Source organism: Streptopelia decaocto (assembly GCF_964273445.1).
Source record: "Streptopelia decaocto genome assembly, chromosome: 5".
NCBI classification, from domain to species: domain Eukaryota; kingdom Metazoa; phylum Chordata; class Aves; order Columbiformes; family Columbidae; genus Streptopelia; species Streptopelia decaocto.
In genome coordinates this window covers 36,783,767-36,800,420 of record NC_138659.1, presented here as the reverse complement: position 1 = coordinate 36,800,420, position 16,654 = coordinate 36,783,767, and the positions used below count along the sequence as shown (strand labels likewise).

General features: G+C 41.9%; 1 protein-coding gene across 1 annotated transcript in view; it reads left to right on the top strand.

Annotated features, from left to right (window-relative positions):
• Window positions 1-16,654, top strand: part of PCDH15 (protocadherin related 15) — a gene marked incomplete at its 5' end in the record, with an annotated part of 282,792 nt that overhangs the window by 155,213 nt on the left and 110,925 nt on the right. Inside the window, one exon of the mRNA XM_082054177.1 lies at window positions 1,581-1,709. Within this exon, the coding sequence (XP_081910303.1) occupies window positions 1,581-1,709 (129 nt within the window). The remainder of the gene's footprint in view (window positions 1-1,580; window positions 1,710-16,654) is intronic.

Genomic DNA, 16,654 nt, shown 5'->3' with positions numbered 1-16,654 from the left:
AAGGTGTTTTGGAAAAGCATACGAAGAGGCAGGTGAATGCTCACACTGTCTTTGTTGCTGTTTCTTAAGGGAGGATGGTTACAGGTTTCTCTATGAAACCTGTGAGGCGCCACTTTTCGGACAAGTTGGTTCGTCTTGTGCCTAAAGCCAAGGACTTTTTCAGGGGTCACATCTGCACGGTGTAATTGCTGTGACTGTAACGTCAGAGTGATTTCCCCCAGTGCAGCTTGATGCAAAGTAGCTCAGAATCAGAAGGCATCTAGATACAGCCCAGGAAGGCTGCTTTAATATTCTGTGTTTGATTTTACACTGCGTTTCACAGCGGCTGCAGCGTCGACATCATTACAGACGGTGCTGTCCCTGAGGGAACGGTACAAAAGGAAATGTGGACAACCAGCCTCAGCAACCTGCAGCATGAAAACATTAAATGCTGCATGTGTTTATTTCTCACATCTCAATATACTTGTGTAACAGGATCTGTTTACAAAATAATTGTATTTTCTTTGCATGTGAGCTAAATGAAACAGTGAGCAGAAACTTGCACCACTGGCCTCAGCTCTTCCAGTTTTATATTTAGAGAGTATGAAACAAAGGCGTGTTTTTGTTGCTCTTGCCACAACGTTTAAATTCATGAGACTCAAACTGAGGGATTTCACCTCAGTGCAAAGCTGTTAAACTTGAAGAATGGAGAAGAGATGCCAGTGCTTAGGTGGATTCTGAAATAACTAGCGAAGTAGCATGAGCTGGTCTGTCTATTATGATCTTAAACCTGAAGGGACAGTTTGTAATGGTACTTGCTGTTACGCCAGATTTGAATGTATGGAATTAAAATATGTCTGATAGCAAAGGCGTTAGCATTTGTTGAATTGATTTAAAATACAATACCATATCCAATATGTTAGCGTGGTGGTTTGTGTCTGTGTGTAGCACCAGTGAAAAGGCACCATCCGACTCAAACCATGAAGATCTGCAAACAAAGTATTTCACTCTCCAATTGCTTTGGTTTGGATAGAAGATTTCAGTGGGGAGCACAGGCGTGTTTTGTTGAAATGTTATATATGTTAAATACCGTTAAGGATGCTGCTCCCACTGGGCACCTCTCTGCATGTTAAAGCTGATGCGGGTGAGGAATGATCCAGAGCAAACCACGGGGTGCAATTGGTCCAGCTAATGGGCTGACTGATCACCCCAGCTAATCATCACACTCGCCTATTTCCATTAGGAAAATTGGTCATTTCTTTCCCAATTGATGGGTTTGGCCAATTTTTCTATTTCTAGATTTTTTTCCCCCACTCAGAATGAAAATCCTTAAATCATCATATAAGAAAAAAAGGTATCCGATGTCCTTAGTGCATCACTAATACTTTATTCAGCTTTAAGTCTGGTTTATCTTAGAGGAAGTGTAATAATAAACTCTTCAAATGACTATATGCTTCCCGTTTCACAAAAACATGGAAAGAAAATGCATAAACTGTTTACCTGTGATTGTGTAATACATAGCAATAAGCTTGCTGATCAGTTTTCATCTGTAAAACTGTAAAATAAAGGTAATTTGTTCATCGTTTTATCTTCCTCTGTAGACCTCGACTGCTACTGTTAACATAGTGGTGACGGATGTAAATGACAACGGACCCGTTTTTGATATGTTTCTACCAAAAAACCTGTCTGTCCAGGAGGAGGAAGCCAATGCTTTTGTTGGTCAAGTAAGGGTAAGTTATCAATTGTGCGGAGTTCAATTGTCTCTTTTATTACCCAAACTGTCCAGACTATTAGGGAAGGAGACAAAATAATTGTACCTTAGACAAACTCGCATCAAAATGTCTCAGGCTTAAATGCAAATTGTCTATTGTCAGATACATTTATGGTAACAAAGTCATCTTTTGGACTCCAAAATACAGAATCAATTTCCCTCTTCTCTATGCTTAATAGCTAAAAAGGCCTTTTCATTTAAAAATAGCACATTAAAAAACTGATTTTGAAGACACACACCACTGTAAAAGTTTGCTTGTAACAGTTTTTCAATGTTACAACGTTATCGCCAGGTTTTTTTACTCTTACTTATTTCTAACATACTGAACAAGTGATGCACATGGATGCAGAACTGTCATGCATATAGAAAACTTTAATCCCATTAAGGGGAAAAACAGTTAAACTGTTGACTGAACTAATTGATTACCTATCATAAAAATAGATTGTGCTTGGAGTATTGTTAATTTGAGTGATGCGAAGCTGTGTAAATGTTTATAATGTATATGGGTCTTCTGGGCCACCAAATGCAGATTCAGTCACTTGAAACAGACTTTTCTTTATGCGCAATCAGTTTTTCCTGACATCAGGTGAAAAAAGAAAGGACAAGTTGTTGTTTTCCCAAACAGTAGTTGAATATTTCATATTCATATTCATATGGGTTAGATACAGTATAAGCTGTAGGTAAAGGATGAATTTGGAAGCATGTTTTTTTCAGGTATTTAGGAGGAAAATCTGTCTTTCATTGCAGTAGCAACCATATCAATAGAAAGAATAGGATATTTTGGCTAGCATGGGAACTGGATTGGGTAGCATATAGCCATAATAGTCATGTTTCTTTTCAAATTTACATTATCCAGTAAGACATCCATCAGCATTTCTCATCTGTCATCTTTCTTGTTAATTTTGTGGGGTTTGAGTGAACTTCAGTGGTTTTCTGGTATTTATAAATTGGAAACAAACAAACAAAACCAAGGCTTAGTTGGGGTAGGTTTGTATTTCCTTCCAATCTTGTTACTTGTTCATGGGGTTTGTTTGATCCAAGTTACACTTTAGGCTTTGGAGGCTTTTTCAGGACAGTTTCGTTTGCAGTTGTAGCGAAGCAGTTCCCCTGTGTCTGTGCTCTGCTCACAGAACCTGCTGCCACTACAGGTGGGTGCTGTTCCCAACGTGGCATTTTCAAAGGAGGTAACTTTGTCAGCATCGATGAAGATGACGGTTTTCCCAAAGCTTAATTTTGTCATGCTAGCCTGAAATAATCAGCCACATCAAAAGCTGTTTTGAACCCTTGTACATACAGGATCCCTGCAATTAAATCAGTTTCCCTAGATCGAAAAGTTATTGCTTTGGTTTTTCTCCCTGTGGTCATTTTTCATTTTGCATCCTGAAATGTACAGAGATGATATTTCAAATCAGTAGCAAATCTCTTTAAAATCCATTTTGTGTTTTGCTGGGTGCCCTCAGGGTGCAATAATCTTCTTAAACATTAGATTGGCTCCATTTTTAGCTTAGATGGAACTACAAAACATGACAAGTTATTGCAACAGAACCTCTCGGTCGTACAAATCGGTATAATTTCTATGTTGTGTTCAAGTGAAACTATTTAATGAAGCCTTGTGATAGCTTATTCATAGTTGTGGAATGACAGAAACTGGTTATATCATTTATTCTTGTGTTTATCACCAGCCCTAATTCCCAGTCTCTGGCTGGAAAAAGCTTTCTCTTTAGAGCACAAGTCCTGAATGTAATTTCTGCTGTTTCCTGTTCACAAGCACGAGAGTCATCTGGGCATTTGGAATTTTCTTCTGGCTTCTGTAAGTTTATTGAAATAGAGCTGATGAGCGTTTAGGTTGCTGGAGGATTTCCCTGTTTACAAACTGCAGTAGCTTTAGTTGTGGTGTCGTGCTTCACGGTGCGATAGAACCACAGGAGCTATGGGGGAGGTTTCTATGGGAATACTTTTTCTACAGAAGCTGTAGTGCAGTTAAAACAGAAAGGCCTATTTTAGGTGCAAATAACCTGGTAAAAGCAGAAGATGTGTTTTCACTTCTAAGAACTAAGCTGCTGACTGGCAAGCCTGTTTTTTTTTCAGTTTTTATTAATGCAAGATCCACCAAAATCAATTATTATATGGTTTGATCATGTCTGCTCATCAGTTCCAAACCTTCCTTTTGTTCCTTCCCTCTCCCCTAAACCAGGTAAGGATCTAAGCAATTAGGGGGTCTATATGAATTAAGTCAAACACTCCCGTGAATAATTCCTGCCCCAGACCTTAAAAACACAGTCTGGGGTTAAATAAAGAGCTGTTGACCTGATGGGGTCCAAGAGAGGAAACAAATCACTTGATGTAGTTTTTATTCACCGGTTTTATTGTATTTACCCAGATCCTTTCGCACCCACCCATCATTTGTTTATTGTAGGAGTATTTTTGTGTCACTGATCAGTGAGGTTTGAAATGGCCAACAGGGCCATGATAGGGACATGAGAAGGAAAATGTGGATAAAGAATTACATGGCAGTGGACAAACTAACCAGTATCACATGTTCGAGTATCACTAGACCTTCAGTCTTTCCTGAAATGGAGACAGTGTAATTAAGCTCCAGTAACGAGCGCAATTTGCGAACAGCATGCAAACAGTGTCAGCTGCTGATTTTTTTGAATAAGAAACCAAATGCTTCAAGAAAAGAAGTTGCTCTTGAGGGTGATCTTGAGATACTCTACTGATTGGAAAAGTGAGCTTTGGAGGATGTTCTTTGACTGTACTGTACAATGGAAATATTATCATTTTCTATTTACATAATAAATGGCTGTTCATACTTGTGGTATATATTCAGCAGCATCTCTCCACTACAGAACAAAGCAAGGCAAAACTTTAAGACAAGTGAGAGAGGGAGATGCACTATATGGCACCAGCCTACTGATTCTAGACGTTTGCTTTTAATGGGATAGAAGCGTGTTACAGGTGCTGTGTAAAGAAGCAAACTGTCACTTCTGAATGCTCATCAACTGTCATTATGATGCCAGTTTACTAACAGAGCTCTCTCTCTGCGAGTATCAGCAAATTATTCCAGGTTTCTATTTTTATTTAAATTCATGAGGTGATAAACACCACAAGTCTCATAATTTAAAACCCAGTTTAAATTTCACAGGTGTCAGTAAGGCGTATTGTGTTGGACTAAACGACCCCAGGGATCCTTTACAACTACGTGATTCTGTGTTTCTGTATAAAGGAAAAATGGGGGTTTTGGTTGTATTTTGTTGTTAAAAGTCTAAAAAGGAATCTTGCTTCAGCTGAATCACCACTGTCATGTTTTCTGTGTGAAGGCTCATAGAACAGGGTACGATTTCCCCCAACCTGCACTGTAGATTACACCTTACCTGTATTAAAAATACCAGCTTCTGAAATTAAATTCTAGGGTCTCCTGAACCCTTAGACAACTTGTAGGAAAATTAGAGGTGGAGGAAAAAGGACAAGACCAGAAAAAAGAGAGATTTATGTGCAGGAGAGGACAGTCTGTGAGGGAAAGGAATTAAGACCTTGGGGAAGAGTAAAATCACAGCTCCTGAACTAAATCTCAGATACCCAGAGTGAGTCTGTGACCGCTGCTTGCTGCATAATACGTTACCTAACAACCTATTAGGAATTCATCTCATATATGTAAACATAATATGAGCAGCTAGGATTTTGAAGTCAGAATCCATAAAAAATGAGTGAGAATTTAAAATGGGAGAATGGTAACATGGCAGACGGACCCCAACCAGAGGAAATTCAGTCTTTTGTCTTTTTGGTTGCAACGTGTGCGTCTGTAAAACAGCTGATCAGCTTTTATCCTTGAGCTTCTGTTTGTGCTAATTTCTGTAACTTCCGTGTAGTTTCTTAGGAACGATTGGATCATCACAAGGTCATTTTGATCCAGGACTGTTGTGGTTTCGTGCTTATTAAGAAAGTTAGTGAGGCTGTCAGCACCGTCGCCCTTCAGATCCTCGCAGGGATGCTGGTGACACGAAGATTTCAGAGTTCTGTGTCGACAAGACGTGTGGAGGGGAGAATATTTCCCATCCTCTTTCTCACCTGTGAGGGGATATGTAAGAAGGATGAGAAATGCAGGAAATGGTAAATTCTATGAATAGTGTTTGCTATATATTTTAACTTAATTTGCTGTTTCTTTCCCCTCATAGTCTCTTAGATTTTATAATTAGCTGCCATAATAATTACCAAAGGCTGCAGCTCCACTCAGGTGGCGAAAAGAAGTGAAATGACAGCTCTAGCTGATAAGTTGATGTCGTCATCCCATGTCCTTCTAGTTGGATTTTCAGCTGTTTTTAATAAATTCCTTCAGCCTCTTAAAACAAGATAGATGTCATGGTTTCAAGTCCAAACCTGTGACATGAGAAGAAATGGTTGCAGTCTTAGACTTCTGCAACTTTTTCCCATTTCAGTACTAAGCAGGATTAGCTTCTTTCTGCTGATACCCCAAAAGGTTTTATAATTCCTGGAGGTATTTTGCAGCGTGAGGCTGCAGCCACACTCACTCAGATTTAGAGCAGTTGGGTGAACTTAGGTGAGCTTGACACACATCAAATAGGTTTAAAAAGCTCCTTGTCACCCATGACATGGTAAATGGGGTGACTTTTTAAATGAAATGGATTTCAAAAGTCGTGCTCTTTTCTTTCCTGTTTCCAATATTATATTTGTGCATGAATCCACATTGTTGTCTTCAGGTTGCTAACATTTGTGCTTTAATGCGGTGGAAATTTTGATACTTGTTATCAAAGGAACATTTGGACCATTTTCACGTTCCTGGCAGTTGATCGTTGAGAGTTCAGGGAGCTTTGTATGGAAGGCATTCCTGGTTTTGTCTGCCTGACCCTTGCATCCCAACAACCCCAGGTTCCAGTATAAGTTGGGGAATGACTATTAGAGAGCAGTGTAGGGGAAAGGGACCTGAGGGTCCTGGGGACAGCAGGGTGACCATGAGCCAGCACTGGGCCCTTGTGGCCAGGAAGCCAATGGTACTTGGGGTGGGTTAGAAGGGGGGTGGTCAGTAGGTCAGAGAGGTTCTCCTGCCCCTCTACTCTGCCCTGGGGAGACCACACCTGGAATATTGTGTCCAGTTGTGGCCCCTCAGTTCCAGCAGGACAGGGAACTGCTGGAGAGAGTCCAGCGCAGCCACCAAGATGCTGAAGGGAGTGGAGCATCTCCTGTGTGAGGAAAGGCTGAGGGAGCTGGGGCTGTGGAGCTGGACAAGAGGAGACTGAGGGGGGACTCATTCATGTTTACAGATATATAAAGGGTGAATGTCAGGAGGATGGAGCCAGGCTCTTCTTGGTGACAACCAGTGATAGGACAAGGGGTAATGGGTTCAAACTGGAACACAAAAGGTTCCACTTAAATTTGAGAAGAAACCTCTTCCTGGTGAGGGTGGCAGAGCCTGGCCCAGGCTGCCCAGGGAGGTTGTGGAGTCTCCTTCTCTGCAGACGTTCCAATCCGCCTGGACACCTTCCTGTGTAACCTCATCTGGGTGTTCCTGCTCCATGGGGGGATTGCACTGGATGAGCTTTCCAGGTCCCTTCCAATCCCTCACATTCTGTGCTTCTGTGATTTTAGGCCCTTTCATCTATTTCAGCCTCGTGCCATCCTAAGTCTTCTGAATCAGTGGTTTCATGTCCCTAATACCTGCCCATTTAATATTTTGACGGCTGATTCTGTGTATTTAGATTGGGCTGTTGGGATTTGTGTCACTGGGCTAAGAAATGATGGTTTTCCTGAGCTCACAGGTGAGAATGTTTGGATTTTTTCTTGTGACTGCAGTCTCTCATTAGAGATGTTCTTCTGTGGCTTGAACAATTGTCTAGATTAGCGATTCCTGTTTTCAAGACTGTCTGGTAGAAGAAGTTGGGGAGTTTTCTTGTGCGACATGTCAGGCGTCTCCCTTTTTTCTGATATTCAGACCTTGTGGCCTTCATATCTCTGATTGATAGCAGAATACTTAAAGGCAATTAGTTTTCTTATATGATCAAGAGAAGACAACAGAAACAATTGAGTTTTAAGAGTCTGACCGGCAACATGAGGAGTTTCAAATCAAATGTTGTCTCTGATGTTCCAGCTCAGATTCTGATTGTAATGTTCTCTGATTAGGTGGGTTTATGAGGAGAGCCAGCAGTCTAGAGAAATGACTTTAAAATGGATTAACATATTAGAGAAATGTTTGGGAGCCCAGCTAAATGTGGAGATTTTAAACAATACAAATACATTTCATCTGTGATTTAGAAAGTTGGGGGGGATTATTTTTGCTTGTATATATATTCATTGGTTTAGTCTCTGAATTGCTTGATCATATCATTGCCAAAAAACATATCATAAAAGCAAAAATTTCTAATCATCTTTCAAGTACAAACAGACGGTGGAAGTCTCTAAATTTAGGATTTGATTGCATGCCAGACTAAAGAAGGCTTGTCTATTTGGAAGTGTTACAATGTGATTTTGTAGGAGGTTCACCAGTCCATTAAATCATGGGTTTGCTGCCATGAGCTTCCCGGTTTTCATTTATTTGAATTTTTATTTGCTTGTAGCATTGAATTGTTCTTACTGGTTTCCAAACTAGCCCTCCAGATGCACTGGAACTAGCATTGACTATGAAAGTAATTATCAAAGGTTTTGCCATCTTGTATAGTGGCTAAAATCTGTCAGCAGCTGAACATGTAGCATGTGCTACCTTTACCCTAACAAATTACTCTAAGTGTAATTAGGAGAAAAAAATTATAAGCTGGTATGACTTGTTAGTTCAATAAGGTACTTTTTATTTTAAAAAGTTCTGGGAGGGTGTACACCAAAGCTGTAATGTTTTACAAAAGCGTGTATGTATATATAGGGCACTAATTTGTGCTCTTAAAGAAGCAGCAGTTGCCTTGAAACTTCAAAATGTGCGGATGCTGCCTCTGAGTCGCATTTTTGCCTCTCCATTTCTTTTCCAACCAGCTGCATCCAATCAGACTGACCAGCCAGTGACAGATCACTGAATTCATGCCCTGATATTATAATGTTCAATTTTATTATATATTCTTTATATTATCTTTCTTCATCAAGTCATTCTTGGGAGGCCAATAATTCAGAACATTTATTACACATTATAACTAAGTCTCTGTCTTTTCTTGCAGTGTAACATTAAGTTTTGTGGCATGTCAGAAATTATACAGCAGAATCAAGTTAAAAAGCCTTCTGTCTACTTCTGCTTGAGCATGAACACAGAATAAAAGCATTATATCATTCCTTATCTGAAACTTGTACAAAACCTGCAGTCCTTTAATCCTGCACGTCTGCAAAAGATTTCTTTTTTCTCTATATGAATAATGTAATTCGAATGTCAGTTTTGTAGGACAGAAAGGGACCTGGGGGTACTAATTAACAGGAAGCTCAACAGGAGCCAACAGTGTGCCCAGGTGGCCAAGAAGGCCAATGGTACCCTGTCCTGTATCCAAACCAGCGTGGTCAGCAGGACAAGGTGCTCTGCACTGGGGAGGCCACACCTGGCCTGTGTTCAGTTCTGGGCCCCTCAGGTCAGGAAAGAGATTGAAGTGCTGGAGCGGGTCCAGAGAAGAGCAACAAGACTGGGGAAGGGACCTGAACACAAGCCCTATGGGGAGAGGCTGAGGGAGCTGGGCTTGTTTAGTCTGGAGAAGAGGAGGCTTAGAGCTGAGCTCAGCACTCTCTAGAACTACCTGAAGGGCAGTTCTAGCCAGGTGGGGATTGGTCTCTTCTCCCAGGCAGTCAGCAATAGGACAAGGGGCCATGGGCTTCAACTCTGCCAGGGGAAATTGAGGCTGGAGATCAGAAAGCAATTCTGTGCAGAGAGAGTGGTCAGGCATTGGAATGGCTGCCCAGGGAGGTGCTGGACTCAACGGCCCTGGAGGTTTTTAAGCTGAGATTGGACATGGCGCTTAGTGCCATGATCTAGTCAATGGGCTGGAGTTGGACCAGGGGTTGGACTTGATGATCTCTGAGGTCTTTTCCACCCCAGTCAGTTCTGTGTCATTCTGCAGAAATGAACTCTCGGAGGTTTTGGGGCTGCCAGAGAGTTTTGCAGCCGTCTGTCCTGGGCGTGCAGCGATGCCACGTGTGTTTAGGAGCCGCGTTTATTAATGGAACTCTGTGAAACTGCTGACAGCACTGGCAGGACAAAAGTATTTCCTTGTTTCCTGATTTTGGCATGGAGTCCAGCTGACAGGAGTCTTTCAGAATTGTTGGTACCTTCTAATATTTTCCTTCGCTTAGAGCATGTACCAAATAGGGTAATGAAAGACTGTAAATGCAGGCAACAAAAAATGAAAGAGGGGGAAAAGACAGGGAAGAAAAATTCCAAACTTGTATGGAGGGCCGATTTTTCTCTCCTTAAAATATTTTTTAATCAATGTGAAGAAACGTTTCAAATATCAGCAGCCTCGTACTACATCTGAGAGATGTTAATTTTGTCCTATGAGCACAAACAGTAATCTCCCTGAAAAACACGTACAAAATCCAATTTAGCGCTCCCACTCACACTTGATTTGCTATTTGACACAATTGAGGGGCTTGGGAATCTTTTAAACCCATAATAATAATAAAAAATTAAACCCATAATAATAAATCCATTAAGCCCATAATAATAAAAAAATGATGTTATTGTCAATGAAAACAATAACCCAGCTCCCACCAGCAGCGTCCTTTGTATCCTGCAGCACAGTTTCATCCCTCCTTCAAGCCGCAGTTCTACTGGAATACCTGAGAGATCAGGAGCTTTTGTTGAGGTGCAACTTCTCTCCCTGAAGCAAAATTTAATCTGGAGGAAGTGAGGTTGGTGGCAAAGTGATATTTAAAAGTGTTTCAGGTTGCAGCTTCATTTAGGAGATACCTGTCACGTTTCCCTCTGCTTTATAGACACATATGAATAACGCCATGCTGCCTCATTTTGCTGTTTTCCAGCTCCAGCAGGTCCGAACATAAACTCTCAATTAACCTGCCTAAATCCTCTTGTCACCCATTGTTTGCAAGAGTTGTGGATGTTAGTAGGTGGTTTCTTTTGAAAAGAATTATAATGATATAATTAATATTGTTGGCATTTAAGTGCTTGTCATTATATTTCCAAGTTAATGATCCTTCAAGAGATATTTTGGTAATGCAGATCTCCCCGAATTGTATTTTCAAGCTGTTTTGAGACAGAGGAAGATAATCTGTTACTCTGGAACACTGTTGGTTTATATTCATGAGGGTTTCTTAGTAACATTGAAGCATATTTGGTAATACAAATATGAATTTAGCACTGCAGATGAAGTCTGTAGGTTATGGTATCTCCAGTAAACGTGGGATGTATTTTTCTGGGAAATACAGTCATGATTCTTTTTTATTCTTGGGTTTCCAGGTTTGTTTTATCGTGCAGTACTTTATAAGTTAGCCCCGTGAGAGGTGGAAATGAGGGCAGTTATGTAGATCTGAGGAGTTACTAGAATAACAGCTGTAGTTACTCGAACCTCTTCACAGGAACATGCTTTCCCTAGTTCTGAGAAACATAATGCCATGGGAGAGGTAGAAACATGCTTCTCATCTTTCTGCAGCTCTTGTAGCGTTGGCAAGAGGAGCCAGTCAGCAAGGGATTGTTTTGTTTCTTTAAGTCTAATTATACTCCTGCAGATGCTCTCAGTTTAAAGAAAATAAATTACCTTAGACCTGTGTCGAGCTGGTTCCCCTATCCTGACAAGTCTCAAGTTGCACCGGGGTGGTTTAGATTGGATATTAGGAAAAAATTCTTCAAGGAAAGGGCTGTGGGGCATTGGAACAGGCTGCCCAGGGCAGTGGTGGAGTCACCATCCCTGGAGGGATTTGAAAAATGTGTAAATGAGGTTCTTAGGGACACGGGTTAGTGCTAGATATTGGGTAGGTTATGGTTGGACTCAGTGATCCCAAGAGTCTCTTCCAAATGAAATGATTCTATGATTCTATGAAAATCCCTTTTGCTTGCAAAAAAAATCTTCTAGCAGGAAACTGTGGCAGAAATTGATAGAATCTTTCTTCAGTGGTCTGGTCTTGACATCGCACTGTGGCAGGGCAAGCGTGGCTGATCGTCTCGGGAAATGTGGATTATCGCTTGTGCTGCTCTCAACTTTGACAGCTTTGGCTTATAGCAGGGAAAATGTGATCTGCAAATACAAGCAAGATCAGATGTGCAGGGATTTGAAGCAAGGATGAGACAGGGACTGTGCTATGAGGGAATAGAAAGAAATTTGGCCAGTTTTGTGCTCAGTGTTTTCCTTGATCTTTTTTACTCCTAATGGGCCTTACCGAACAGCAGAAATTATTAGGAATGTTGGTGTAGCCCATAAACATAATTTGTGATCTCTATGTCATTGTTACAGCTGAAAAGACACAAGGGAGGTGGTTGTTGGAGAGACGTCAGAGCTGACACCCCTCCCAGCAGAACTTTTGGGAGCAATTGGAGAAAGTGCTGAGCAGAAATGTCCGCAGCAGATGGCAGAGTGAAAACAGCAGGGAGAGGTTCTTGGTGTGGATGTGTAGCGTGCTGTGGCTTGGCATACAGAGCACGGGCCTTTCAGCAGGTGCTCTGTGGATTTGTGTCTGCAATGTGTTTGAAGCCATCAAAATGTCTTTGGAGCCTCTCCCTCCGTGTAGCAGAGGTGACACATGTAGTGCATGCAACTCTCAGATTCTCCCAGCCATTAGTGGTGCTGAAGGAAATTCTTGCTGCTTCCAGGCTTTGAGATGCAATGACACTATTGTCCTGTCTTGGGATCTTTTCCGTCACTTTTGAAATTTCCCTCATTTTGCTGGTTCCCTCTTCTTGGTGTCGTGTTTTTTCCTTCTCGATTTCTCTGGTGTCCGTCTCCCCTGTGGCCTTTAAAGGCTGTGTTGCCTACAGCAATCTTGCTTGCTGTTTCTGCTGCCTCCAGAAAGCCAGATTTTCTTGTGTGAGCAACATCTGCAAGGCTCTGAAGAGATTTCTGCCTGTGAAGTGATCTGTAGCTCCTTTTAAGATCTGCTGTCATCCAGTGGCCCTTTACCACCTGAAGCTTCAGGACTCTTGCTGTGCTTTCTCTGCACAAATCAGCGTGGACGAGTTGTGGTTGAGTGCCTTGCATGATGTGTTGGGTGTAAGAATGTGCTCTTGCCTCTTTTTAGTCCCATGGTCTCCTTGGCTTTGTCTTTAGGACATCTCTTGGGACTGAGGTGACACAGAAATGGAGTGTTTGCTTGCTTCCCTCCACCTCTGGCAACTGTATACCCATGTAATTCAGCCCAGTGAGCAAACCATATTAAATGTTGGCTTCTGTTTTAATGGTGGCGATAATTTTATGCTGATTTTTGAAGCAGGACTTTCCGAAAGCCCAGCTCCTCCTCGTGCAGACCTGCACCTCCCTTCAAGATGACTTGAAGTCATCTATTTTGATAGAAGGCAATGGCTGCAAGTGGGAAAAGGTGGTGACGGTGCCACCGAGAGTCCTTCCAGGGCTTCTCCGTGGAGCTGCTGCCCACATTTCCACGTGGAAAGACTGAATTTTGTATACCCTTGAGACAGGATTATTTTAGAAAACGGATTAAGCTCTTTTTCTTTCGTATCCATAAAGAGGACCTTATCTCTTTTCAAAGTTTATCGTGATAAAATGTTAATTATTGCAGGTCTTAAACTCTACAAAGAATCTAATTTGGTAAAATAATAGCAATTTTCTTCAAGCTTTTTGTCAGTTTTGATTCTTTAATATTGTGCACTTCAGTTTTAAACACAAATCGGAGTGCCTGGGGTGGCTGTGCCCGGGGCTGGCTGAGGGGCTCTGTGAGGAGAGCTCAGACACAGACGGTTCCAGCCGGTTCCCACTGCTTCCCACAGGGCACAGCTCAGTCCGCTGGCGCTGCCTCTGGGAACAGAAGGACAAAACTCCACCAGGCAGTGAGGAGTGAGGAACAGCACTGAAGAGGAAGAGAAGGGAAAGGTGTGGGGACAGGGACAGGGGACACAGAAGCCGCTCTTCTGTGCGATGGGTGAGTCTGGGCTGGACAAGGCAACCCCTGGCAGCCACCACAGGATCACAGGATGTCAGGGGTTGGAAGGGACCTCGAAAGCTCATCCAGTGCAATCCCCCCATGGATCAGGAACACCCAGATGAGGTTACACAGGAAGGTGTCCAGGCGGGTTGGAATGTCTGCAGAGAAGGAGACTCCACAACCTCCCTGGGCAGCCTGGTCCACGCTCTGGCATCCTTACCGAGAAGAAGTTTCTTCTGAAATTTAAGTGGAACCTTTTGTGTTCCAGTTTGTACCCATTGCCCCTTGTCTTACCATTGTCACCGAGAAGAGCCTGGCTCCATCCTCCCGACATTCACCCTTTCCATATTGATCCCCATGAATGAGGTCACCCCTCAGTCTCCTCTTGTCCAGCTCCAGAGCCCCAGCTCCCTCAGCCTTTCCTCACACGGGAGATGCTCCACTCCCTTCAGCATCTTGGTGGCTGCGCTGGACTCTCTCCAGCAGTTCCCTGTCCTTCCTGAACTGAGGGGCCACAACTGGACACAATATTCCAGGTGTGGTCTCCCCAGGGCAGAGCAGAGGGGCAGGAGAACCTCTCTGACCTACTGACCACCCCCTTCTAATCCACCCCAGGTACCATTGGCTTCCTGGCCACAAGGGCCCAGTGCTGGCTCATGCTCATCCTGCTGTCCCCAGGACCCCCAGGTCCCTTTCCAAGGGCCTTTCCAAGTCTCTTGGGGTTGCAAAGCCACTTTTTAGGCAGGTTGGACAGCGCTTGGACAACTTGTAACTTCTCAGTGGCTGTGCTTGAGCTTTTTTGGTTAAAGATGGCTGGCCAAGCGGCGGGATGGCGGCTTTGTACACAGGCAGTGCTCATCTCTGGTGGAACGGCACAGGAGGCTTAGGGAAAAGCTGACTTAATCTGGTAGATAATCAGAGAATGCACATTGTTGAAATTTTAGTGGGCAAAGTTGAGCAAACTTGGGTTTGAGGGTTCAGTCCCAAAACCTGAATTTGCCCCATGGTGTGATAGCACAGGACTAAGATGTGTAAAAATGCCCAGAGCTGCCACTTGTCTTCACATATCCATGCTTGACTTCCCACCGGTGTTACAGGGGTACTGTAACAACTAGTTTAATTGGATTTAATAGTGGTGATTTGGCTGCTACTCTGCAGAGAAACAAATCAGATGTTTATGCCCAAGGGTGTACACAAATGAGTTTACAACATACATAGTCATGTTTTTAGGAACCAAATTGCAAAGCCTGCCATATATTTGAAAGTAATTTCAATTTACTTTCCTAAAAAAAGAAAAGAAGAAGTTTGTCTCTTCAAAAGTATTCTTCCAAATGAATCTTAAATAAAAATGTTACCTGGTTTATTTCTAATGGTGGTAGTATTGCAGATTACTGTTAGGTGAGGGATTTGAGGGTTTTTTTTGTTGGTTAGTTTTTAACTCTGGCTGCTTAGCATCAATTCAATTGATCTGCAACATACTCTGCCCGTTCTGTACTTTGCTTTTCTTTCAGTGGCGCTAAATGCCTATTACTTTATACTTTAAAGGTTTCTCCTGGACCAGCTTTCTGGTGGTTTTCCAGTATGTTATCTAGGAGGTTCTTCTGCTCCAAATCAGTTATTTCTACAGAGGAAATAGAATTGATTCTAAACTAAGCACATCAGGCATACATTGAAAGATGCCGATTAAAAGGATGTGTTATCCATAGACGGGTCATTATGAAGTTGTAGCCACTACTGCTTAGCACATTGATGTAGTGCTGGGGGAAAGCACAGGGAAATATTTCTTATTAACAATTTTAATTAACTTTTAATTGATTTCTAGGAAGATAAATGGTTTCATTACAAAGTTTTACAATTAACAACTTCACTGCAATTACACATTCATGGAAACTTCCTGGCAATTGTTCTGATGACAAAACATGAAAATCTCTTAAGATCTTCCCAGATGTCTGTAGCCTCATTTACAAAGTCAAATAAATGAAAATACTTTGCTCACAGAATACCCTTTGTTTAATTTGCATCACCTTATTCATCATGCCATGATTTAATTAAGAAGGGGAAAATTAACAGGTCAACATTCAGATTATATTGAGGGCCTGGTAGCACTAGGAAAAACAGATGAATTTTGTCCGTCCCTATAAGGGCAGTTATGTAATAGCAAGAATTTTATTTGGCTGATACTGAAAATTTGAGACTTAGTTCAGTATGTAAGAACAAAGATATCAATTGAACAAAATTTTAAAAGTTTTCTGTTGCAATCATCTGCCTCTTTTGAGTGTAGAACAAGGATGATACGTGACAACATTTGGTTTTGAAGAACATGATAAACTATTGAGAGTTGAGTAGTTCTTCAGTGAGCAAGGATTAAAATATCACTAAACGTGATGACCGTGCTAAAGGAAAAGAAAATTTCTAACTAATGTGTCCATAGCACCTATCTGCTGACTGCATTCATCTTTTATCTAAGTATGTGCTCCTTAGTGATTTGGGGAGCAATGAAACACCTAAATCAAGCCATGTAAAATAAAAATCCCCCTCAGACGCCACCTAACCCTGAGGATACAGCAGCATTACAATTATCCAGGGGTTCGACTTGAAAAGCATTTTGTCTTCTACTTAAGTGCACGGTTATGCAAGTCTGCGCAATCAAACCTGCATTTTTGCCTGAAGTCCAGTTGGGATCCAGTAAACCTGCCTCCTGTCACCACAAATGAAGACATTTGTTTCTGTGGGATATTTTATCTTCAGCAAAATATCAAGTTGCTGTAAACAAGAAATGCTAAATAGCCACACAAGCATTAGTACTCTGTAGGATATTACCCTGGCTTACCTTGTTACTCCCGTGTAGGTGTGCCCCTTGTACTTAAAATCTCTGTTAAA